Source organism: Chanos chanos, chromosome 13 (assembly GCF_902362185.1).
Source record: "Chanos chanos chromosome 13, fChaCha1.1, whole genome shotgun sequence".
NCBI lineage: Eukaryota > Metazoa > Chordata > Actinopteri > Gonorynchiformes > Chanidae > Chanos > Chanos chanos.
The window spans coordinates 8,821,472-8,846,301 of record NC_044507.1 but is presented as its reverse complement, the minus strand read 5'-3'; the positions used below and the strand labels follow the sequence as shown (position 1 = coordinate 8,846,301).

Below are 24,830 nucleotides of genomic sequence, written 5' to 3'. Positions count from 1 at the left end.
TCTCTCTCTCTCTCTCTCTCCGTTTAGATAGATAGATAGATAGATAGATAGATAGATAGATAGATAGATAGATAGATAGATAGATAGATAGATAGATAGATAGATAGATTATGGCTCCATTGTGACATTTCCTTGCCATCCACATTACCGGGCCTTAAATTCGTTGCACCTTCGTATTCGAGCCAGAAGATGGCGACCTATTCAATGTTATTTCAAAAACCACAACGTGATATTTGTTCTGCGGAAATCTCACGTCGTCTTTGTGGTAGATTACTGATATTTATGCACAAAATGTTTATCATACGTGCTAGTTGAACAGTACATCATACATATATCTCAGTCTGTAGACGCTCTTACGTTTTTATTCCTGTAATAGGTGCGCTGCTGGGTGTGAGTTTGCTAGACTGTTTTAACCTCCACCATATGAGGGCGTTATCTTGCTTCTGTCTCGTTTCCTCCCAGAATCCCAAAAGCTACTCATGTTTGGGTTGTTATGAGGTGGCACGTTAATTTATTTATTTTTTTAGTCATAAGTAAGCAATCAGTCACAGATAATCTTTCGTATCAGAAAATACTTCCCATAAGCAGACTAAAGGCATGCTTCACACACGCACTGTCATATTCGGAGCTTGCGTTAGCATAGTCTGTTTTTTAATCAAGAGATGTATCTAGTCTGGTTCTACTATTCGAGTTGCTGACCCACAGAAAGAAGAAGAGAAACAGCCCACTCTAGCTGCAAGTCATCTTTAAAACCAATGTGTCCCTTTAATCTACAGGATCAGAAGGCTGACGTCAACTAACCCCTGGGCCACCGCCTCTCATTGGTTGAAGGTGACGTCAACTACATTTTTTTCTCTCCTGAACCATGACCTCATCCTTAGTACATTTTTAGTGCCTAAGTGCACCTTCTGTTTTCCCGGTTAGCTAATACCGTGTAAATGCAGATTGCTTATCTTACTAACCTCACCCACACACACTGTCCTGATTACTATGCAAGCGAATTAATTTGTGTGAGGATCGTTTGTAGTTTCATCTGTATGATAAATTTTAAGGTGCCATTATAGTACGCTCCTTCGCACTGTCTGTTCAGTAGCACCCCGACCGATGATTAGTAAACACTGACATTTATTGGCAAATGGCTTCCCATTTGGTGCGCAGTTATCCACATGGAAACTAGCTGAATACTGGGACGAGGGAGATTGAGGTGAGTAATGTAACGTATAATGGTAAATCGCCATTGTGATATGCATGTGGGCAGATTCTGACGATACATTTAGATGTATCGACTACCAGACGAGACGTGCTGGCGCCCTCCAACCCGTAGCGCCATCAAAAAGCGTTCCGTAGTGCCCGGTACCATAGGGAACCTCGGCTAACCAGTGACTGTCAAACGATCTCAGACGTTTAAAAAATGTACGTTTCGGGGGACAGTTCTCCACCTGTTTAATTTCTAAGGTAAATGGTAGGTTTATTAGATAGTTTTTCCGCATTTACTTGATTAGATCAGTAAGTAATCATTGTTTAGTGGATCTCCAAATGAATTGTTTGTTCTCGGTCAGTTTTGAATAGGACATCGCGTGCACATCTAAGTCATTCCTTCATTCTTCTGCAACATGGACGTTTGAAGCGCTTGTTTATTCTCGTTTCCGAGTGCTGTAACGTCTTTTTATTACATCATATTGAGAAAAACGCGATTACACTGTAAACGGCAGTTTTGAATGAAGGTATTGCAGTCTTTGGAGCAGTAAAAACGCATGTTTTGAAAATTTATAGATATTGGAGGCCTTTTCGTTGCTTTTGCGCAACAATAACAACAACAACAATACTAATCGTTTTGTTTATTGTTGCTGTTGCATCTTCAGTGATAATAGCAGAATATTTGCAGCAGCTGTGTTTGAAATTTTAATATATGTAGATATTGCTTATAACGAGTTAACTGGCCTGCATCGCAAGAATATCTGTTTTATATTATCCTTATGTTCACAGTGACCTGTCTGATACAGTAAGCACAATTCTGGAGGCACTCTGATGTCATGCCAGTGCAGGGGGCATGTTAACACCCAAACAAAATATTGTTTCACTTACTCTGTCATATTTCACCCATCGCCCTATATTCATCCTCAGTGGAAGGAAAGTCATTGAAAGTCATATTATATTTAGGTTCCATTTGCATGTGTAGTCTTGTTTTTTTTTTTCTTCTTTTTATAATCTAGAGAAACTGAAATGCTGGATTAATCTGAATGAATTTGATTATTTTGTGTAGGTTTATTTTTAGTTTGGGATTAATGGGACTTCTTCAGCATGATACTATGCATTCATACTGGCAGAGAAGCAGGTTAACAGAGATGTGTGCTCAGCTGAGGTCTAAAGACAGGAGGAGAGATTAATGCTAACATGCAGGGTGAAAATATGCGTTCCGCTGACCCTGCCCGCACTGTTAATCTCACGACTTCACTGTGCTTAGTCCGCTGGGTCGCAGCCCATCACTTTTATTCCGTCAACAAATGTTAATCATTTAAAGAGGAAAAAACTGTAATATGAGTTGCCAGTAATTTTGGGCCTGTATATCATAAACAGTAATTCTTTTATCAGTCCCGCCCTTGTTGCTACATGTGGCCTTTATGGTAAACTACATCAAAAACCCTACAATCTAAAATCATATGTCTATTTTTATATTGCGCCTTAACACCATAGTTTATTGTGTACGGAAGTTGTGACAAGGCGCACAAGTTCTTTAAGACGTGTTAAGCTGACTTCAGACCTGTATCCAAAATATGTCATGTTATTGCTTTAATGATTAACATCAAAACAACGCTCACGTGGAGGCAGAACAGTAAACGAGTGAAGAAAAATCATAAACCATAAGCATTACGACATGCATCTTGGGTCGAAATCAGTGACGTTAATAATGTGGTTCATGAGTGGCCAGGATGTTATTAACTGTGCTATTCAATAGGTACCTGCCTGTTTGCTCTCCCTCATCCATGCGGTATGTCACATGTAACTGACTTTACCATTTGCTCACGTAGGTGTGTTTTACTAGCTATGCTTGGGCTCTCGTATGTCTTTTAATGCTGTGGGTTACAAAGGGACGTTAAACCTCTCATCTTTGAGTCCCAGGCCCCTCTTGCATTCCAGTAGTCAATGAAGATCAAAGAATACTAATAAGATGACTGGGTTCATCTGTTTTTGTTTTTTTTTTTTTGGGGGGGGGGGGGGGGGGGGGAGGGGGGGGGTAGCGTGCAAGACCAACATTTTCTGAGCATCCTCACGGCGCCACATGCCCAGTCACCATTTTTGATTCCGTTTGTTTCCATGGCAACCAGAGAATCTCACCCTGTCTCTCTCATGCACTACTGTGTCACACTATTTCAAAGCTTTGGGAGGAAGAAAAAAGTGAATAGAGTACAGCTCTAACCATTTAATTTTCAAATCTGAACATGTTTTATCACAGAGAATCACCTCTCAGTGGAGCTAGGTGAGTGCGCTGGGATCTTGCTAAGTTATGAGAGTGCAGAGATAGATAGAGAGCGTTTCTCTTTCTTTTCTTTTCTTTTCTTTTCTTTTTTTTTTTTCCTTTCGTCTCTGCTACATCTCAAACTGCAGTGCCCAGCGCAGTCTCCACCCCCCCACCCCCCACCACCCAGCCCATGTTGTCAAGTAGAGGAAGGACCATTAGAGGCACGCGGTGTCAGTCATATTGTACTCACACCCGCTTCTCTCCATCACCACCGAACACACACACACACACACAGACAACGAGGACGCTAGTCTTCATTCTCATCTCTTCAGCAGATAGCACAACTCGCGCTGGCTCTTAGCCAAGGTGAGGACGCCTATGATGCGGAAGAAAACAAACGCCATGACGCAATTATATATGTAACACTCAGCTCATATTCAATCTGTAGAAATTGTACAGGTCTATTTGAATTAATGCATGATTTGTCTGTTATGGCGTGGTTGTATGTGTGTGTGTTTGTTTTTTTTTTAACCAACCAGAGATGCTTGTTGTGGGGAGTACTGGGGACTTTATGTACTAATTAGAATAGGCTCAGCCATGTCGCTGTGTTTTTGTGCCGTCGGTTACTAGGCAGCTCTACGTGCTGCGCTGGAGAACAAGAAGGAACACATAATATTCACGGTCACGTCACACAGAGATTGTTTTTGGAGAAAAAACGACTATGAATTGATCTGTCAAATTGATAGATTAAGTGGTAACAGAAAGAGAAAGCGAAGGGAAGATTTTGAATGAAAAAAAAAGAAATGGAAGACATGTTTATATACTGAAATACCTTCCAAACACACAAAATGAAGAGATAACTTCCAAATTAAAATAGATGCCAGATGCCAGCCCGGGGGGAATCAGTTAATTGATTCTTTTTTCTTTTTTTCCCTCATTCAGTTGATTTATTTTCTTTGTGTCTGCGTGTCTACCTGCTTATCCTGTAATTGTTTGCGTGTGCTTGCGTGTGAGCGCGTACGTGTGTATGTCTCCACTTGTTTGTTTGCGTGTTTGTGATGTTTGTTTAATTGCATTGTGATCATAGTTCTTCTATAGCTTGTATGCCTGGTCTGCATGTGTACATCTCTCTCTCTCTCTCCTGTATAGAGCTGTGTTGCACTGCAGATTTCCACTCGACATAACAGCACCCTCCCCGACCCTCTGCAGTACACAGCAGAAGTCTTACTTTAGTTGGATTATTATCGCCCGATAAGAGAGGAGAGCTGCTTTTCTCCTCAGCTTCTACTTTTTCAGCTGCTTGTCTGTTGCACTGTATCGCTTGTTTTCTCCCTTAGCGTGCTTTACCGCTTGGTGAACCCCCCCCCGCCCCCCCACCCTCAGTGGTGGGACTGCTGATTATTGCAGCGAGTAGCCATTATTCTCCCTCGTTTCTGTTCGTCTCTGTCGAGGAAAGTTAAAAGGCGAGCAGTGGAAATGGTATCTTGTTTCTTAGTAGACCAGTTTTACTGCTTTGCATGAGCCGTTGGTGATGGCTTTTGTCAGCGAGAAAACCTACCTCATTCCACTTTCGCTTTCATTGTGGCTAAATCTCCATTAGTAAGGGAGAGGACGGCTGAGCTAAACAGCATGTATTTTTTATGGCGTGTTTGGAGGGAGAATGACCTGCATGAAGAACCAGAGGCACTGCAATGATATTTGACATCATTAGATAAATGGAGATTTGCTATCATTCAGGTGTCCAAGCGCCGTTGGAATTTCCCGAGCTGTCAAGTCGTATTACGCTTGGCTGTACCTTATACATGGCCCCTGATTTCTCCACCCTTCAGTGATTTTCATTTATCAAGACTGATTGAAGGCATGAAGTGATAACGACCGATAGAGTATTGGAGAATACAGCAAAGCCCTTTAAAATAGGTTGGTCTGGTGGTGTCACCCAGCCCCCTGTTGATGTCTGCATATTGCCAAAAAAAGCACACACACACACACACACACACACACTGCAGTTTGTCCAGAGACTCACTGGGTTAGACTTACACTAGTAGTTTGAACTCTTTCTGAGGGACACAAGAAGAATTTTAGATGATGTCAAATGTGTTTATATTCTTGCTCATGTCAAGGCAAATGACTGTAGCGTAGAGGACATTTGACAATTGATTTTAGGGTTGACGCTCATGTCTCTTAACCAACTGGATGAGATGGCAGCCAGTGAATAGTCAGATTAAACAGAAGTAAGTTTTTTTTATGTGCTGTATATTTACAAATGGAAAAATACACTGGGAAGCAACCATACACAGTTAAAAAAAAAGCAAAAAAAAAACCTCTCACAAACACAAAGCGATTAAAATGTGTAATACTTGATGTTGCCACAGGTTGTTTTGTCTCAGTTATATAAATCAGTACTTACTTTTTGATTTACCTTTAAGTATCACGCAGATAACAGTCTGTTTATTTTATAATGATTTATTTATGTAACCAGGGTATTATTCTAATTTAGTTTGTTGGACACTTTCGCTCTGACTGCTCTCCCGTGTTCAGTCTGTGCCAACACACAATGGTTTGATTTTTCCTTTAGAACACAGAGAGGAACACATTAAGAGGAAGTCACCAGTCACTGACTGCTCGTACTGCTGTCCTTCACACAGTCTTATTCTATGTTAGCATTTGACCTTGAGTGTCATTTGACCTTGAGCTGAATACAAAATAGTTTTTGGTCGTGGCCAGATGTTGGAGTATCATGTTATTCATTTAGTCTATTACCCTACATATAGTTCAGCTGTGTAAGTGTTAGAATGTGTGTGTGTGTGTGTGTGTTTGTTTATAGATGCCTGTGGCACACTCAGGCATTTGTGCACATAGAGGGTTGAGAATAGGTAATATGGTGATACCTGTTTAAAGGAGAGCAGGCACTTCATGAATTTATTGAAGGTTTAGTGTGACCGTGAATACCATGTGGGCAGTTCATCAGAGTATGGACTCGCTTTAAAAATTCCTCGTGCTTAATTTAACACTCCCCCTCTGGTTCCTGTTTCACGAGTGGCCAGACAGTGGCACGTTAAAATCTAACGACAACAAACACAGCGACGTTTATAGTATATATATAGACAGAGAAATTGTACTCTTTGTTTTGGCTCTGGATAATCATACTCGTGTCAAAAACGCTCACTATTTCATAACATGCTAAGCAATTTTAGAGGCAGTCAATCCACAATTTATTCCCGCGCTGAACTCATCTTGATGTTTCTTGTCTTAATTGAATCAACGAAGAACAAATGAACAAGTAAGGGCTTTGTTCAGTATTCTCAGGTCATGTTTTTCTAATTTAAAAGATTTCGTTGTCTTTCCTCTATTATTAAATTCCCTGGTTTAAATTCCTTGAAACCATGTTTTTTTTTGGGTTTTTTTTCCTCTGTCTCTCCACAGATGGCTATCCTGAGGCCTCTTCCCCATCTTCTCTAGCGACCTGACCTCACTGCCCCTTACTGACGACTGCCCCCCCGTCCTCCTCACTGCGAGTGACCCCATCAGGCCGGATCACCCACATGGCGGGGGAGAAGGGCCGTCGCAGTGCCATGGACATCAAGCGTCTGGCCGGCCTGCTCCAGCGAGGGGCCGGCCGCCTGCTGGTCATCGACAGCCGCACGTTCTCTGAATACAACGCGTCGCACGTTCATGGTGCTATCAACGTTTGCTGCTCCAAACTGGTTAAGAGAAGGCTCCAGCAAGACAAAGTATCAGTCACAGAGCTCTTGCAGCCCAACGGAAAGGTCAAGGTAAGGCTCCAGTGCTTTATGAAAATGACAATGACTTGGAGAACTTCACTTGTAGCCAGCGGGAAGATGAGAGCTTGCAATCGTTGAATTACTATTCTCTGAGTAGATGTACATGTATGGATGGAAACCAATGGAACCCTAACATATGGTGCATTATGAACGCTTTCACATTGATTATCACAAAAATAATATTAAAACTGTGGTAGCCTACCATTGCAGCTGTTGAAGTCAGTAGATTAAGAAGTGAGTTTCAAAGAGAAGTAAGGACAGCCTGAGTTCTGTGATTCAATTCAGGCCTTTTAGCGTCTACATTTGATCTTTCTAGCGGGCTAAATTTGGAGGACCACTGTAGGTTTATTGCTTATCAGTGCCTCTGAAACCAGACCCTTCAGTTTTCCATGACTTCTGTGTTGAATATGACATCGTTTTTTCCATCAGGCCTGGCATGCAAGCATTTATATTTTTAGTCACTCGGTGAAATTGAAGGAACTTGGTGGGGAAACCCAAGCGCGCACACACACCACACACACCACACACACACACACACACACAAACACACACACACACACACAACCCATTTAACCATCTTACACCATAGGTGAGTCCTCATAGCTAATGAGCTCACTACCGGAGCTGAAACCGATATGCTTTTTTCAGAGCATTCATAAATTAATAACATCTGTGAAACATTGCCAAAGCATCAATTCCACACCGATATAAACATGGTACATGACTCATGCCTCTACTGTCTGACTTTTATTTTGATTGGCAGTTCATAAAACTCATTTTGTTAGTTCCTTGTATTAAATTTCAGGCACGAATGACTGACCTGTCATGCATGTTGTATATCTCAGGCTTTTCCGGCACTCTCGTTTTCTTTTTGAGGTAGCTGTTCCTCTTTGCTTCTCTCTCAACATAGATACAAACAGACACCAGGTGCAGGAGTTCCCCTGTCTATTTTACAGAAGATGTGGGGGATAAAAAAAGAATGAAAAAAGATGGGTGCTGAGGAGTTTAAAACTCGATTCTTAGTCCTTACAAATGGGGTTTCAACAACAGAAGCTTTAATGAAAGTCATAAAAATCATTTAGTTTTGAGTGTTACTCGGTGGTTAGAGCGTCTGTTTCTGCTTTGGACTGGAGCGGTCTCCTATTAACCAGAGCAGGGTATTGCACAACTTCACTCTTATTAGATCGGATAATGGCTCCCGGAAGGATTTGGCATAGGACGTTTAGCTGTTGTTTGCCATTTGGCTTCAAATAGGGGATAGGCTGCCTCCTTAGACCTGAGCTGCTTGCAGAAAATCACACCATGAGAATGGGAGTACAGTGGCACAGCTCTCCCGCATGTCTTTCCTCACCCCTTCCCTCTCCCAGGCTGTGCCCTTAGCTTGGCTGGCTTCTATTATCTCCCTCAGTAAAGAGGATAATGCCTGTGATTAATGCAAGGCCTGGATAAAGCTGGAACTATCAGCATGGGGAGGTGGGATGGGATGGACTTTGGAGTCTCTTTTGTTATTGGTTAGGCATGACATCATCCTCTTTTGTGAGGCTGCTGGCAGAGCGCGGGCTGGGCACGTGCAGATCGTCTGCACAACAAGAACAGGATCCTAACCAGCCCCCTTGTGTTGCTTAGGACTCCTGGCATAGCCAGAGACGGCGGCCTCAATGCGAGCGCTTAGAGTAGTGGCAGCCCAGCGACTAAAGGCCACCAGTGTAGTCCTTTGTCAGAGTGAATAAAGGAAGGAAGTGAAAGAGGGTAGTAATGAATGGCCAGTGTACATCCACTTGGAGATAATGGTATGAGGTCCCCCAAGGCTCACTGTTAGGTCCATTTCAGATGACATCAACGGAAGACGCCTCAAGCATTTAATAACCGTGCCTGATTTGTAAATGGGTCAGTGTTAACTACAGTACGTAGACCGCACAAGTGGTATGGTACGGGAGTCGGACTTCCTCTGCCACGACAAGCCGCACCATATCTTGGCTTATGGTAATCCCTTCTACTGAATGTTCCATTGAGCTTTTATTGACAGATGGTTCAGTGGTCTCCCGTAGTGAGGACAGCCTCAGAGACTAACCCTCAAGGGTGGCCTGACTCAAAAATGACCTGAATGAAGAGGGGAAAAAAGCCTAAGGGTCTGGAGGTGGCCTAAATCTGTGAAACAGTTGAACATATTGTCTTTACACATGCTTCAGTTCCCCTCAATGTTTAAAAGGCTTTCATATGCGCTATGATATTGCTTAGCCCAGTGACTCTTCATATAGGTTTCAACACCAGTGTTCTGTTGTTCTCCTTCCTTTACAAAGCTACGAAAGAAAGAAATTATGCGTGAAATTATTTGCGGTCTGTTGCATGTTCAGATCCATTCTTAATGTCATGTTTTCTCTCAGACCCTGACAGTGACTATGTGTGGCATTTTATTGAGTTAGGAACAAGATTGCTCAGGGACAGTGTAGGGGAATTGTCAGGTGTCACTCCTCTTCATCCTACTCTGAGAAACAGTTTGATGACTGAACCTCCTTTGTCTCATTGGAAACAAGGCCACTGAGAAAGAGCGCATGTAGCAGACACTGTCAGTATGACTAAAATCACAAATTTTTTCATTTTTCATAATTATTCCCACATTACCCAACATCTAAAGGATAAAACACTGTGTCTTATGTTAGAGATCTTGGTCACAATAATGTGCTTTTGTTGAGACATGCAGCAGACCAGACAGTAATACAGTGTAAGCCATGCGGAGTAGGAGCATATGATTAGTCAGGCAGTTGAACACAAGTGTAGACCAGAGGAATTCAGATTGCTACATCATGCAGTGAAATGGGTGATGTCATCCCAGGGTTAAACGAGGGTTGCTTAACAAATTGCAACTGAACAAATGGCTTTTCAAACGGACTTTCAAAGTTATGTTTCCCTAACTGTACAAGTATGAACATAGAAGCCATACTGTACATGGAGTGGACGCATCAGACTCGTGGAATGTTACACATACATAAGCTCTACATTTACAGACGTCGTGTGAAAAGCATTCCCATACAAACGTATAGTAGCTCTTGTTTATCAGGTTTAAACTGTGGACAGCTTTGCTAACCACACACACCAAAAATGTCTTACTCATGCTGAAGACAGTCTTTTAGTTGTCTCTGCACTGTTGATAATCCAAAGCGAAACCTGTCAAATTAAACTGTGATAAATGTTGGAGGGGCCAAGTATATAGCTATGGGTGACCATGATGTCAGCATGGCTATATTTCATAATAATGCCATTGCTGATATTTTTAGAAACAGAATGTGTCATTTTTTTTTTTTATTGTTTCTGCTGATGTCATTGCAGACATGTGAGCTGAATATGTTATATAGCCTATGTATACACTGACCTTGTGCCTCCTTCTCCACACTAAGAGTGTTGATTTTTAACTTGTTCATCTCACTGTCTATTCTGTCTCTTTTGACAGAGAGACCTTTCTAGAACAAAGACAAATGGGTGGTTTCAGACCCGCTGTGGTGGTTTTCATTCGGTTTAAAACACCATTGTAAACACTGTTACACAAGTAGTTGACTAGTGTTACATTGTTGTTAGTGTAATTCTAGGTCACAGGAGTTGGTTAAGTAGCAAATTGCCTCCACAATAACTATTAATTAAATATGCCGGTAACGTAATGTGTAGCTTTTCAGAGAAAAGTACCAGACTGTGTATATTGTTCACTTAAGCTTAAACCTCAGACAACGGACTATCATTTGTCAAACAGCACTTTTGGCATAGACTTTTTCACTGTGTATACTGACATATTGTACTAACACTTCACAAATTAAAAATTGTAATAAAACCCGAGGCAGTCTGTGTTATCATGTTGTTTTGACGGACATAAATCACGAACTTAGCATTATATGGACTTCAAGGCTAAACTAAGTATTTTATGAACTACATGAGAATAATCATTCAGCTGTATCAATAAACCTTGAAGTTTTATCATCTGGCCTGAGCACCTGATCCGGATACGCCAGTCATGGTGCAGTAGTTGCTTTGGCAGGAAACTGTTCTCATGATAGCGGAGACACTCTAGTACACATGCATTGTTTTCACAGGAGATGGGCAGTTCTGATAGGGATTTAAGTGCTTGGCCGATGACCTCTGTGATGTGAGCAGAATCTGAGAAACAGCCTGGAGGATTGGCTTGAATAATGCAGGTGCCTATGTTGGCTGCTCCCTCTCTCTCTCTCCCTCTGTAGGGGAGAGGAATGACAGAGCAGGCGGTGATATTGCTGTTACCTTCCTCCCTCTGCTCCCAAAAACACCCCCGTGTCACCCTCCTGGAGCACATCTCTGCCATCTGTAAGCTGTGCAGTGACATTTTTAATGTGGTGTGTACATTTCAGGAGTGAGGAAAAGCTTGTCGTTCACGTACACTCTGGTCTCATTAGTCTGTCCTCTGCTGATAAATATATAGCCATCATATATGAATGTTAAAAATATTTACCAAAAAAATAGTAATTAATTAAAAAAAAGTCATTTAATCGTGGGGTAGAGGGCAAAAATCAACAAAAGCATGTAGCATAAGGCCCAGGTCTGAGGAAACAGTATAAACATGGCACATCGCAAAACATGGTATATATATATATATATATATATATATATATATATATATATATATATATATATATATTTTTTTTTTTTTTTTTCTTCTTCTTTTTTTGTTTCAGAAGACAGAACACACTTTGAGGACAGGTGCATTTTCAGTGTTACTCTGAGCTCCTCCTCTTTACTGTGACAAAGAACAGAGAAGTTGTTATTGTCAACTCATAGTTAAACCACAACCAAAAAACGGCTTAGCAGTGATTTAAGGCAAAGGTTCATCAAAGTTCTGTTTAAAAAAAAAAAAAACTCCGTCCCAGTTAACGCGAAAAGATGATGTTATTGTTTTTAGAAGAGGTTGCCGTAGTAACGCCATCAAAGTTAAACTGCTCGGTTAACGTGGTTATAAAGGGGAGATGGCACAGATCAAGGAGCAGATATGACTTTTGTTCACTCATTGTGATCTATGTATGTAAGTGACAGCGTGAGTGAGTGTGTGTTTGCTCAGTAGGTAAGCCAAGCTCCGTCAGCAGGAGGCCCCTGCCAGAGTGAAGCTGTAATCTCCAGGTGATGTCACCCTCTGGATTTAGCTTTCATCCAATTAAGGTGGAACACCTTGTTCAACGCCAGAGACGGCTAGGTGCCGTGTGACAATGGCTGCAAGCAGATAAAAGCGAAGGGGGGGGGGGCAGAGTGTTTTCTCTCTCTGAAGCTTTTACTGGTCTTTTTAAAACAAAATCATTTCTGTTTCATATGTTGTGTGAGGTCTTAATCGTAATATTTCTCAGTAAGAAGGGGGGGGGGGGGGGTTGGATTGACTCAGTGGGTTGAGTAAGTTGTCTGGCCTTGCAAGACGATTGGATACAAAGTCAGCGTTGTTCCGCAAACACGGTAACTGCGGAAAAAAAAAAGAAAAAAGAAACAAAAAAAAGGCAACAGAAGGAATCGTAATGTGGAACCTGTGTCTGACCTTGGGCTTATGACATCACAGCCAGGGCAGCCTGCCAAACTGCAGCAGTGAGGCTGCTGTGTAAACGCACGCGCATGCACACACACGTACACACACACACACACGTACACACACACACACACACATGCAGACATGTACCCCCACACACATTTATACGCTTTGGACACTTACACACACATGCTTAGACACATATGCTCACTGAGATCATCTTTACACTCAGACACACCCTTTACGCTGATGTGTGAGAGTGACTATATGCGTGTCGGTTCGTGCAGGCCACAGCTGAGCTACTCCTCTTAATGGACTAAAGTTCAGGATGGATGAAGTGAAAAGGGAAGCCTTGTCCACTGTAACAGCGGCACTGAAGGGGAATAATTTACGTCTCAGTGAATGATTTTAAAGTTGACCTCTGAGAGCGGCAGAGGTGGAGATTTTCAAATTTTAAGTTGTTTTTGTACAATAGGATTACAGAGTTGATGGTAAACTGACTGCGGTTTCTTTTCTTGTATCTGTTTTGCTCAAATGATTCATAGTCTGATTAAAAAAAAAAAAAAAACACCCTTGAAAAAGAGGCCGTCGGTATTTTTCTCCCATCGTGATAAAGACTGTGAGATGATCATGAAGAAGGCTTGGGGTTTGTTTTGTTGCTTCCTTTATCTCACCTGCCCATTTTCTCTCGTTTTATTCTTCTCTTCCACTCTGCCTTCTTGCCTCCCTCTCTTCCACTCTACCCAGCCCCCCCCCCCTTCTCCCCTCTCCTTTTCTCTCCTCTTTTCTTCTCTCCTCCTATCCCTTATTCTCTCAACCAGTAGCTGTTCAGTGTTGCAGTGAGTCATTCTGCTGCAGCCCCTGGCTGATGGTCATGTGATTATAAACTGCCTGACAACATAGAGGCAGCCAGACTCACATGCAGCTACACGGCCCCATACATCCATACTCCATCACATACACACTCACTCACGCACATACGCACATACACACACACACACACACACTCTCACTCATACACGTACATGCACACACACACACACATTGCACAATACCATCACGCCCATTTGCCAATGCTTACGCTATGCATTTTATTCAGTCTTTTATTCATACATACACCTGCAGTACCTCAGACATCTTATCTGTTCTATAACCTGATTTATTAATCTCCACTCTCCACCTTGTCTTTTATGTTGAGGGGTATATATATATATCAATATATATATATTGATCTGACTGTTATACTTTTTAGAACGGAGTTCAGCGGTCGGTTGAATTACCAATAGAAATGAAAACAGACTAAGTTCCTGTAGCATTTGCAGTCATGATAACCAGTGTCTCATTACTGCAGTACTCAGAAATCCTCCACCCATGAAAGGGAGCAGACTGTTCATGTGCCAGTAGCTGAAATGACCCCTTGTTTCCCTCTGGGTAATTTTCAGGCACTATTCCAGTGTTCGCATCAGCTTAAGAAGTGTGCGTCAGTCCAATGCTGAGAATTTTCAAGTTCCTGTTGTTTTCTGTATTCTTGAAAAATAAAATGTGACCTCTTTGTGTGTCTCTGTGTGTGTGTGTGTGTGTGTGTGTGTGTGTCCACGTACAGGTGGACCTGTGCAGGAGACAAGAAGTGGTCGTTTATGATCAGAGCACTAAGGATGTGGGTCAGCTGTCTAAAGATGGCTTTGTCCACATTCTCCTCAGCAAGCTGGACAGCACCTTCCACCGGGTGTCTCTTCTCACAGGTAGGCAGCGCTTCCTGATAGAGTCAGTGCTGTAGAGACCAAATTCAGACATGTTCAGACTTGCCATGTATATTTTCAACCAGCAGAGGTCGCCTGTTAGATTACCTTTCTGGCACTCTCCCTTCATCTTTCTCATTTACTCTCTCTCTCTCTTTCTCTATCTCTTTCTCTCTCTCTCCTCCCCATTCACTCACACACATACTTTCTCTCTCTCTTTGTGTCACTGTCTCACCCACACTTACACACACACACACACACACACACACACACACACACACTAAACAGTCGCGAATAGATTACGGTTCAGTAATGAATCATGTCATTTGAGTGAGAGAAGTGTGGGTTATTATTTTCTGGCTTCATAAAAAATGTCAGATATGAATCGTGAAATCTGGAACAGGAACACGCAGGATGGCGAAGTTAAATAAGCGGTGTCGTTAGCAGAAGACTGGCTGTAACTGACTGTAGGCAGCTCTCTTGCTATTGTCACCTGTATGTAACACATGTAAAAGCTGTGAGCCGCAAGGCTTGTTCTTTTAGTTTTGACACATGCTTGCAATACCCCCCCCACACACACACACACACACACACACACACACACACACACCCCTGCCCCCACTTTCTCTCTCTGTCTGAGGGTTGATGATGAGTCTTACAGACAGCAGTGTCCAAAGATGTTAACAACAAGCTCCCAGCTTATAGCAATTTTAAAGCGCCATTACGTACAATCGGGGCTCTAATTATGACTGGTTCGCATGGCAGCGACTTCTGTCAAGTAGTCTGTAAAGAAGTTTTTTTTGTAGATGAATTACAAAAGTACTGCGTACTGACAAGCAGCGGTTAGCACTGCGAGATGGCTTAACTTTTCCAAAAAGTTTCCTGCTCCAAATATGCCACCGCTGAAGTGAAACCTAAATCTGTTTCAATCAGGATTTTGGAGAAATTCAGAAATAGCAACCGGGCTCTTAACAAAATCTTTGATTATTCAGCGGGCTTCTTTTTTTTTTTCTCTCTCTCTTTTTTCGTTTTTTCGTTTGACTCGGAGATTAATGGCTTCATGTGAGTCGCTCATGTCGCTCCTGCTTTATTTATTTTTTTATTTTTTTTATCGCCTAAGCTCTAATACTCAAAATTTCTCAATTTGTCACACTTACACCCAAAGCTGTTTTTTTTTTTTTTTTCTCCAGTTTGAGCTCGTATCACTTTGCGGATGAGATGAGACAGAGCTCAGCACTTTCCCGCCCGGTTTCTCCAAAACAGACGCGCTACAAAGAGCAGTAATATTTATTTCAGTCTTATATCAGCAGTTTCCACGACAACAGCGAAGGATAATCTCCAGTGGTAGGGGCCAGGCCAGTTGGAAAGACTGGTGTTAGGAAGGTTCTAGAAAGGAGGTCAGATGAAGTCAGTAGTGTTCTCAGTTGGTTTCAGCTGTGTGGTTTTTGGGTCAGGTGTTTGAGCCGTGCCTTGGGTTTTTTTTTTTTTGGCACGCTTTCGGTTTTCCTGCATGACGTACTGCCCCAGAAGCAACCGCGAGCTGCATTTTGATTTTCAAAGAGTCTTTCTCTTCAGCTTGTGAAGTAAAGTGCAATACAGCCATGCTGGCTTTATCGAGAGACTGTTTAACAACTAAAGATCCCTTCTCTGTTTGGCTTTGTGACACATGAAAAGGAAGGTTAATGTAATTTGGTGAGTTTGCTGTGTCCAGTGCTAGAGATTTTGTGTGTGTGTGTGTGTGTGTGTGTGTGTGTGTGTGTGTGTGTGTGCGCGTGTGTGTGCGTGTGTGTGCGTGCGTGCGTGTGTGTGTGGGTGCGCATGCGTGCGTGCGTGTCTGCGTGCGTGCGTGTGTGCATGTGTGTGTTTGTTTCCTATACACTTGGCTCTGAGCATTTGGCTTAGACTCAGACTACTGCCTCACTCCAGTCTTTGGCACATTAACACAGAGCAGCAGGGGGGGGGATACCCCCCTCTTCCCAACCATCTCCTGTAGCTTCATATGCATTGTGGTGGCCCCCCCCCCTCTTTCTCTTTCTCTTTCTCTTTCTCTCTCGCTCTCTCTCTCTCTCTTTCTGTCTCTCCCTCCCTCTGTCTCTCCCCCTCTGTCTGTCTGAGTGGGGCCGTTGGCAGCCCCCAGCAGCCCCTGCTGTGACCTCACACAACTCAATCTTCCAGGCAGCGTGCTGCTCTTTGATTCTGCACACCCCCTAAACTCTGATCCTCTTCTGATCTCCCAAAGGGCCAGCACATGCTCATTTAAAAGCAACCACACAGCGGTGGGAACTTGCATGCGTAATGATGAGCAAAAGGTTCCTTCTATTCTCTGTTATCCTCCGAGTCCAATAATGACATTAAACATTTCTGATGGTCTGAGGGAGTCCTACTTTTGCTTAGTCTCTGGTCTCCCATAATCCTGATTTACAAGTTCATTAGCCGGTGTAGATGATTTTCCTATCTAAGCAAGAGTTTGATGTGGACAAGCCCTCCTCCCCCTCATGCTGTTCCAATTGTCTAAAGCCTGGTTCTCCTCTCATCTTTCTCTTCTCACACACACACATACACACACACACACACACACGGTATAAGCTACACAGTGAGGGCAGCAGGAGGAGAAGGGAAGAAGAAAACTTTAAATGAAACTGACAGTACGGATAAAGGAATAATTACGGGGTCTTGTTTCGCTGCTTGAAAGAGAGGCTTTGTAAACTGTTCCGTATACACACACACACACACACACACACACACACACACACGCACATGTTAAACAGAAGAGCAGAGCACGAACGCTCAAAACGCATACTGCAGTTTCTTGGAACAAGACAAAAACGATCAATACACTGACACTCTCAACGACTCTTCCAACCGTTTTGTTTGTTATATAGTCATGCTCTTTCCTGTGGACTGATTAACTGTAGTTTAACGAGCAGAGTGTTTGTGATGGAGACTGATAGGTGGAAAAAACCCTCTTGGCTGGTTATAGAAGTAGGAGCAAACATTTCCCAGCTCTGGCCACAAGCATGTTTTCATTTTGCTGGAGTGTTTGTGGGGTGGAGAATAGGGTGCTGTTTATCCAGGCATTGCTCTTAAGTGGGAACTCTTCTAAAATTTGCACTCCCATGACTCAAGAGGAAAAGATGATATGAGATGAGAGAGAGAGAGAGAGCGAGAGAGAGAGGGAAGTTCTTAAAAGGTTGGATAACATCATCTATGGAAAATCTGACAGAATTACTGTACATGACACCAGAAACGCAAAGTGTGACTTCCGACACTCTGAAAATGGCTCATTGTAATCCTGGAGGAGGTTAGTCTTAACGGGGGCTTCCGGATGTTGAGGTTTCTGACTGCTCTAATGTGCTGAGGCTAGAGTCTGTCCAGAGCTCTCTGACAGTCTGGAAGAAGAAAGTCAATATCCGATATGCTATGTCATGCACTAATGTCCAGCAGCAAAAAGCATGTTCTGAAAAATACATGCGTTGCTCTTTTTTTTTTTTTTTTTTTTTTTTCCCCCCTTCCCAAATGCATGCGTGTTGGAAACTTGGGATCGGTTGGTCATCCACGTTCACTGACATTCCACAGAAGAAGCATGTTACATTTTTGTCTTACGAAAGCTTTGTGACTTCAATTTTACAATATTTTTCTCACACTTTTAAAAGTCATTATCCATATTTGTGCAGTCTCATTAGGGTTCTTTGGATCAGTAAAATGAGTTTTAACAAGCTGAACTTCTTGAATACCACTAAGGGAAAAAAAAAATGAACTGCTTTTTTTTTACTGTTAAGAATGTAACTTCTTGTGTGGATGGGATTTTCGCATCACTCAGCGTTGTGACATGAAAACATGAGAAAAAAAAAAAATCTCCCTGTTTCTACAAATACATCGTGTTTACAGAGATGGACGGCTGCAGAGCCTTGTTTTAGCTCCCTGAGAGCTAGGGACTGGTTGCCTCCCCAGTGGAATGGCTGGAATCATGTTTTTTCCTGTTTTGTCATTTTCTGAACTGATAAAACATCCTGACAGTTCTGTCTTTTTTTTTTTTTTTTAGTTTGCGTCCTCGTGAGAATGCAAACTCCCCGCAGTCAGTGTTGTTGTCACACAGCTCTGCCCCCCCCCCCCCCCTTTCCACACTCACTCACACACACACACACACACACACGCACACTGCCCCCACGGGGGTCAGGGGCCTGAGATTCTCACCTCCTGCCGAAAGGATATAATTAAACAACCCTGTGTGTGAGTGTGTATGTGTGAGTCCATGCACCTAACAGCAGTATCCTACAGATGTGTGTTGACTCTTTCTAATCTCCACAAGGCTCTGCCATCTGCCAGTGTTTTTCCCCCCCCCAAGGACGGCAGGGGTGTGAGACTACCGGCTCGCCCGACAGCCCGTGCCCACTCGCGTCTGTCTGGTCGTCCCGCGCTGACCAGCTTTCGCCGCGACATCCACGGCGGTTCGCCCTCCGACGCCATCTGCCGATCCACGAGTCTTAGATATGCAGGTCTTATCAGCAAACTTGGATCGTGATGTGTCATTTAGACTACGACTGATCCGTCTGATATCATAGTCCATCAGCCGTGATTTAGTTCACGGGTGGAATGATGACGTCGACGTGCGATAAGGAGATGAAAGTGGCCGTCCTGTGTATGTCTGATTAGATTAAACGCGGGTGGAGCTGGACTTGTTCACGGCGTAAAGGTGTGATCCCGCAGGTAAGCGCGGTTTTGAATGGTTCCCAGGGGCACCTTTGTGTAACAGGACATTATGTTCGTGTTACAAAACGCAGTAAAATGGGTCCACTAACATTCCAACTCTAAAACAAATCTAGACATTTCCTCCCACAATGCAGCGTGCACTCCCGCCTTCTACATGACTTACTGACTGAGATACTCGAGTCCAGAGTTGGCGTCTCCAGTAATTCATCACAAACATTACCCCCCAGAGAATTAAACAAAAAACCTAATGCCTGTGATAAACATCTGCACTCTGCTGATTTTACGATTGCTCCTACAAAGAACAAAAAAAAAAAGCAAATTATCTAACTATATTTCACCATATTTGGAGAAATAAATCTTCTGCTCCCGTTTTTCACAAAAGCATGTTTACAGGCTTCTGGGGCTGATGTAATATGTTTGGATATAGAAGACTGAAGAACTGGCTTTCACTCCGTTACTGCCCCGCAAACATTTTCTCCATCTATCTGAACTGCTGGTCCATTATCGGGCCAAGGGCAGGATAGCAGATCAATGACTTCATTCAGAAGGAACCACCGGTGCAATTAGATGGTGAGGTAAGCTCCCTAGAGGAGCTTCTATGAATGTCTCTCTCTCTCTCTCTCTCTCAGCCTCTCTCTCTCAGCCTCTCTCTCTCTCTCTCTCTCTCTCTCAGCCTCTCGCTCTGCTGAGAACAGCTCTCTATTTTTAGTCCTAGCTCCTGCGGTCATCACATCTGGCGCCAGTCGCTTCCATTTACACCAGCGCTTGCTCTCAACCCCTCCGCTCGCACCCGCTCGGGAGGTCCGCAAAGGTCAGGGAGATGACCTTTCGGAGGGCAGATCTCCTCCCTCTCTGGACGTCGCCCCGCCCGGGAGCTGACCCCGCGACGTTTGTTTCAATATTCGCGTCGTTGCATAAGTTATTATCCCGGGTTCCCATAGACCTCAAATTATACGTATGATGTCAATTTCCAGAAACAACATGGAGAAATGAAAATATGTCAGCAGGACTGCTGGGGCCACATAACTGGAGAATGATGCGATCCCATCGTTTTCTCGTCTTCCTCTTCTCTGCCTTAAAGGCACCGCTCTCTCTCTCTCTCTTAATGCTCTCTAGCCATTTTCCATTTTCCAATTCGTTTGCCTTCGTTTGTCTTAAATTCTTTCATCTGACAACATAACAAAAATAGCCATTTTTGAAAACCTCATGATCCTCTGTGATCCCCTTCATACTTTCATTCCCTTTCTAGGACAAAACAGAAGAGTGGAATCTCCTGGGCGAGCCCCCTCTGTATCTTTCTCTGTGTTACAGACAGTAGGAAAAGTCGGTTTTCAGTCCCAGAGCAGCAAGGTTTGCTGGCGGCTTACAACAAAAATTCCATTCAATACTTTCCCTGCACTTTCTCTGCCTCGGAGAATTGTGCAGCTTTTTTTCATATAATGTTTTCTTTGCATGCTTACATTCTTTTCAAGAGCCGTGGCTTGTAGCGCGGCTTAGATGAAGCTACATACACAAACTATGAATTCCAGGAAAAGTTCAGCCAAACACAGGACATAAACTCCATAAAACACACACACACACACAAACACCCCCCCCCCCCCCCCCCCCCCCCCCCACACACACACACACACACACACACACACACACACACACTCTTTGCTGTTGACGTATCCCCGGCACTCATTTCCCGATAAAGGCCGGAGATCTTTCCATTCCGCAGCCTGGCTAAATTTGGGTTTCCAACGAAGCCCATGGGCCCCCGTGTGAAGAATGCGGACTTTGTCATCCTTTTGAGCTCTGTCTGATGACATTCCTCTCCCCGCGACTCCTCCTCTCTCTCTCTCACACGGAGCGTCCGCCGGAGCAGCCGCCTCCACGCTGTTGTGTAACGCTCTCAGGAGACTCCCTTCCTGCTTTACATCCAGCAGGGTGACATCATAGTCCTCCGGGGAGGCTGGTGGCGCTCTTTGTTTGGGGGAAGGGTAATCGAACTGAAGCCTTCTGTGTGTCTGTTTTTTTTTTTACAGCCCCTCCATGGTCTAACTAATATTCAGCCTTTTCTCCAAGATTCCCATGTCCAAAAGTCACGTCACTGACCCTTACTAGCCCATTCTATGGCTTTATACCGGTCCAGAACATTGTTTCTGACATGTAGTAAAATATACATGTCTGTGTTACGGCCCATATAGTCAAGGTTTTTTTTTTTTACTACAACTGGACTGGAATTCATCAGAGCAATGAAGTTGTTATGCTGCTTTTGAAATTTGTACTGTATTGTTTTGCTATACTGTATAATATGCCGGTCATTATTAGCACAGAGAGTTATATAAGGGGTTGAAATCAAATCATGTATCTTTACATTCCTTGTCTCTTACATACGTTTTATTGTCCTCATCTAACCCGTATCAACACAGGGGCGCCTGAGAACCGTACTGGCAGCGTTGGTCCGAGGCTGATGTGTTAGAAAGAGAGGTGAGACATAAAGAGAAGAGAGGAGATAAGGGATGTGAGATGACAGCGCTGTTCCGGTGGGTTCTGTGATAGACAGTGTTGGGTTAAAAGGGAAGAAATTCAGTGACTCACATTTTGACTGTGTAATGACACACGCGGGCAACGCCGAGAGTGCGTGATTTAATCATAGACTCAGAGGTTATCTGAGGATGCTATGAGTTGCGATCTGTTTGTTTTATGAAAGCCACGCGTACATGAGCAAATCGTAGCTTTTTGTCCAAATTGCCATCAGAGTGATAAATGATGAAGTGGCCTTTCTATTAGTCAGAAGTGACATAATGAAATAGCACGTTAATTACTCGCACGCATCCTTTCGCAGTGAGTAAAACACGACCCTCCCGTTTTTCTTCTTTTCTTTTTTAATTATTGCGCGATTACTCAGACTCGCTCTGTCACATTTTCTCCCTCCACAGCTGGTTCCTCTGAAAAAAAAAAAAAAAGTCGTTGTTCTGTCCTTCGTAACATGGCCGTATCTGCTCTAATGAGACGCCGTCTAACCCACATGCAGCATACCAGTCACATTCTGACTGACAACCGCTGGCATAGCATAAGGCCCTCCTCACTGATCTGAGAACAGCTCTTGCCATGTGACGAGAGAGCGGGGCTAATTAGCTATGCTGAGGGGAGAGATGGGTAATTTGCTGTCAATCCCTGTTCATCTGAGCTGCGTCCACCAAGCGATTAGCGTCTAAGATGACACGCCGTCCATCTGTCGCCGTCGATTTCCGTCAAATAGTTATGCTAGAGTTCAAACGTCCTGTTAGTTCTCACCTCCTTATTGCCATCAGTAAGCAAAGCTTTGTCAAGGGACTTTTTTTTTTTTTTTTTTTTTTTTTTTTTCGTGCTGAGTGAAAAACTTCCCTTTGAAATTAGAGAGAAGAGAGAAGTGTTGAAACCTGCTTTTGCCTGGTCTGTGATGTGTGTTAACTGTGGCTTACTTCCAAAGCTCAAGCTGTTTGCAATTTTTTTTTTTTTTTTATGTGACTGTTGTGACTGTTCCCTACATTGAGTTTAAGCTCATTTTTATCTGATTTGAGAATAAACTGGGTTGAGCATGAACCAGCCTTTAGACACACAGACTGGAGCTGGTGTGCGAGTGTCACGTGTGGTGACATTTTTAAGGTCGTAAGGACAGCTTGACGTCTGGCACGTGAGCACGCTGGCATAAACATGGATGTATAAAAATAACCGTTTTATATGAGCATAGTGTTAATGTGTAAATTCCATTTGATTAAAGTAAGAGCCTTACCCCACACCATATTTGTAAAGGACAATTAGATCAGTAATTTTACCCATGAGTAATCTTCAAGGGTTTAAAAAAAAAAAAAACGAATTTCAGCATCCCAGCTTAAATTTGGCGGTGCAGGTGATAGTGTCCCTCTCATTTAGAAGTGAGCTCATTTTTTTTGGAAATTCATTCAAATCCAACTTAAATGTACATCTCGTTTGGTATATCACGTTTGATATATCATCATTTTTAAAGGGTGTCTCAAAAGGTTTGGATTTAAAAATTAGGTTAAATCCAACAATGTTAGGAAGAAAGTAGCGGTCTTTCCATATGCTTCCAAGGTCTACTGAACTTACACACATGTCTAACATTTCAGTGTTTCCATTCGTTCACGCGGCGATAAGCTGATGTCATTGTAAACATAAGATGTTTAAAGCGTGGAACTTAACCGTCATGCGTTATTAGTTTCAACGCTAGACATCTGAGTAACTGAGAGCTTCATGTCGAGAACGTTACATACTGAGAAGAAGTCATGTTCATCTGGCTGTGAGAAGCAGTTCTGCCATGTGTCCACCCCCACTCCGCGCCCCCCCCGCTGTTCCTGATGGGTTTCTTATCCCAAGCAGTTTGATTGCCTATCCCCATGAGGCCCATGTTGAGTGATTGGAGCCCCTTGGCAGGCATTAACCCATCATCCTGCTGGGTAACTACATCACACTTTTGGCATGACAGCTGGGGCCACCAAAGCCATTACATCATCCACAGATCTGCCTCACATTCTCATGTCACTGATACTCAAACAACAAGCCATATCAACACCCGTTTTCTCCTCCATCACTACCTCCACCACCAGCACCACCACCACCCTCTCTCAGTGTCTTTGGCGTCCTTACGCTAACCTCACCTGAACGAGAGCGGGCGACGTGTCCATCTCCCGATAACCCGGTCAGATGATCCCGTGGTTTCAAGTGTCGTAGCTTTGTTTGAGTTCCAGCTTCCTTGTCCTGACTAGCTAACCTCCCACAGGGATGTGTTTAGCCTGTGCTACTCATACTTGTGTGTGCACCCCCCCAACCCCCCCGCCGCCGCTCTTCCTCCTCTTAAACAATCTGCCAATCATTTCATTTGCTACATCTCGCTGCCTGAGGGTGATGGAAAAGGAGGGGCAGACATGGTGGATAGGAAGACAGCAGCTGGCTGCATTGTTCCTGATGTGATAGACCTCTTCAAAATGGAGCCCAGGAAGCAGCCGCGCTGCCAAAATTCCTCTCCGCTGCTGTCTTATTCGCGCTACTTATTAAAATGTCTTGGAAATATTAGGTATCTCATCATAATCCATATAAAGATGATGTGCATATATAGCATATGGGATGCTGGTGGTACGTGCATGTGTGTGCGTGTATGTCACGGACTATATGCGACTCAGTTTTGTTATTCTACCATATGAATTTAACCTTCATGTTAATCCAGTTGATGGTGACAGTAATCACACACTTATTTACAGCTTCTCCAACACATGTTCTGAAGTAATGACATCACGGTGCAATTTTTAGAGACTTGAAAGCCACTAATTAAATTCAGACCAATCTGAGCACTGATGATCTGCACCCACATAAGCCAGATAGTAGAACAGCACTGGGGCTTGAATTTTTATATTAAATGAATGGAATATGCGGGTATTTTTGTCTCTCAGATAGAAGATATTGTCTAGAATATATGTCATTTTGGTCATTTTGAGCTGCCTGAGTGGTAATGAGATCCCCCCCTCCACCACCCTAACATAAATTTTTCAGATGAAAAGCAAGTCAACCAGCTATGCAGAGTTTCATAAATAGCGTCGCATTTTTTCCTATTTTAGACTTCTGTCAAACTTCTA

The 24,830-nt window shown here is 43.2% G+C and overlaps 1 protein-coding gene across 1 annotated transcript in view; it reads left to right on the top strand.

Moving 5' to 3' along the window:
* Window positions 1–1,023: 1,023 nt before the first annotated feature.
* The window catches only part of dusp8a (dual specificity phosphatase 8a), a 31,816-nt gene continuing 8,009 nt past the window's right edge, over window positions 1,024–24,830 (top strand). Inside the window, exons 1-3 of the mRNA XM_030790761.1 lie at window positions 1,024–1,204; window positions 6,884–7,233; window positions 14,370–14,508. Of these exons, the coding sequence (XP_030646621.1) occupies window positions 7,003–7,233; window positions 14,370–14,508 (370 nt within the window). The 5' untranslated portion in view covers window positions 1,024–1,204; window positions 6,884–7,002. The remainder of the gene's footprint in view (window positions 1,205–6,883; window positions 7,234–14,369; window positions 14,509–24,830) is intronic.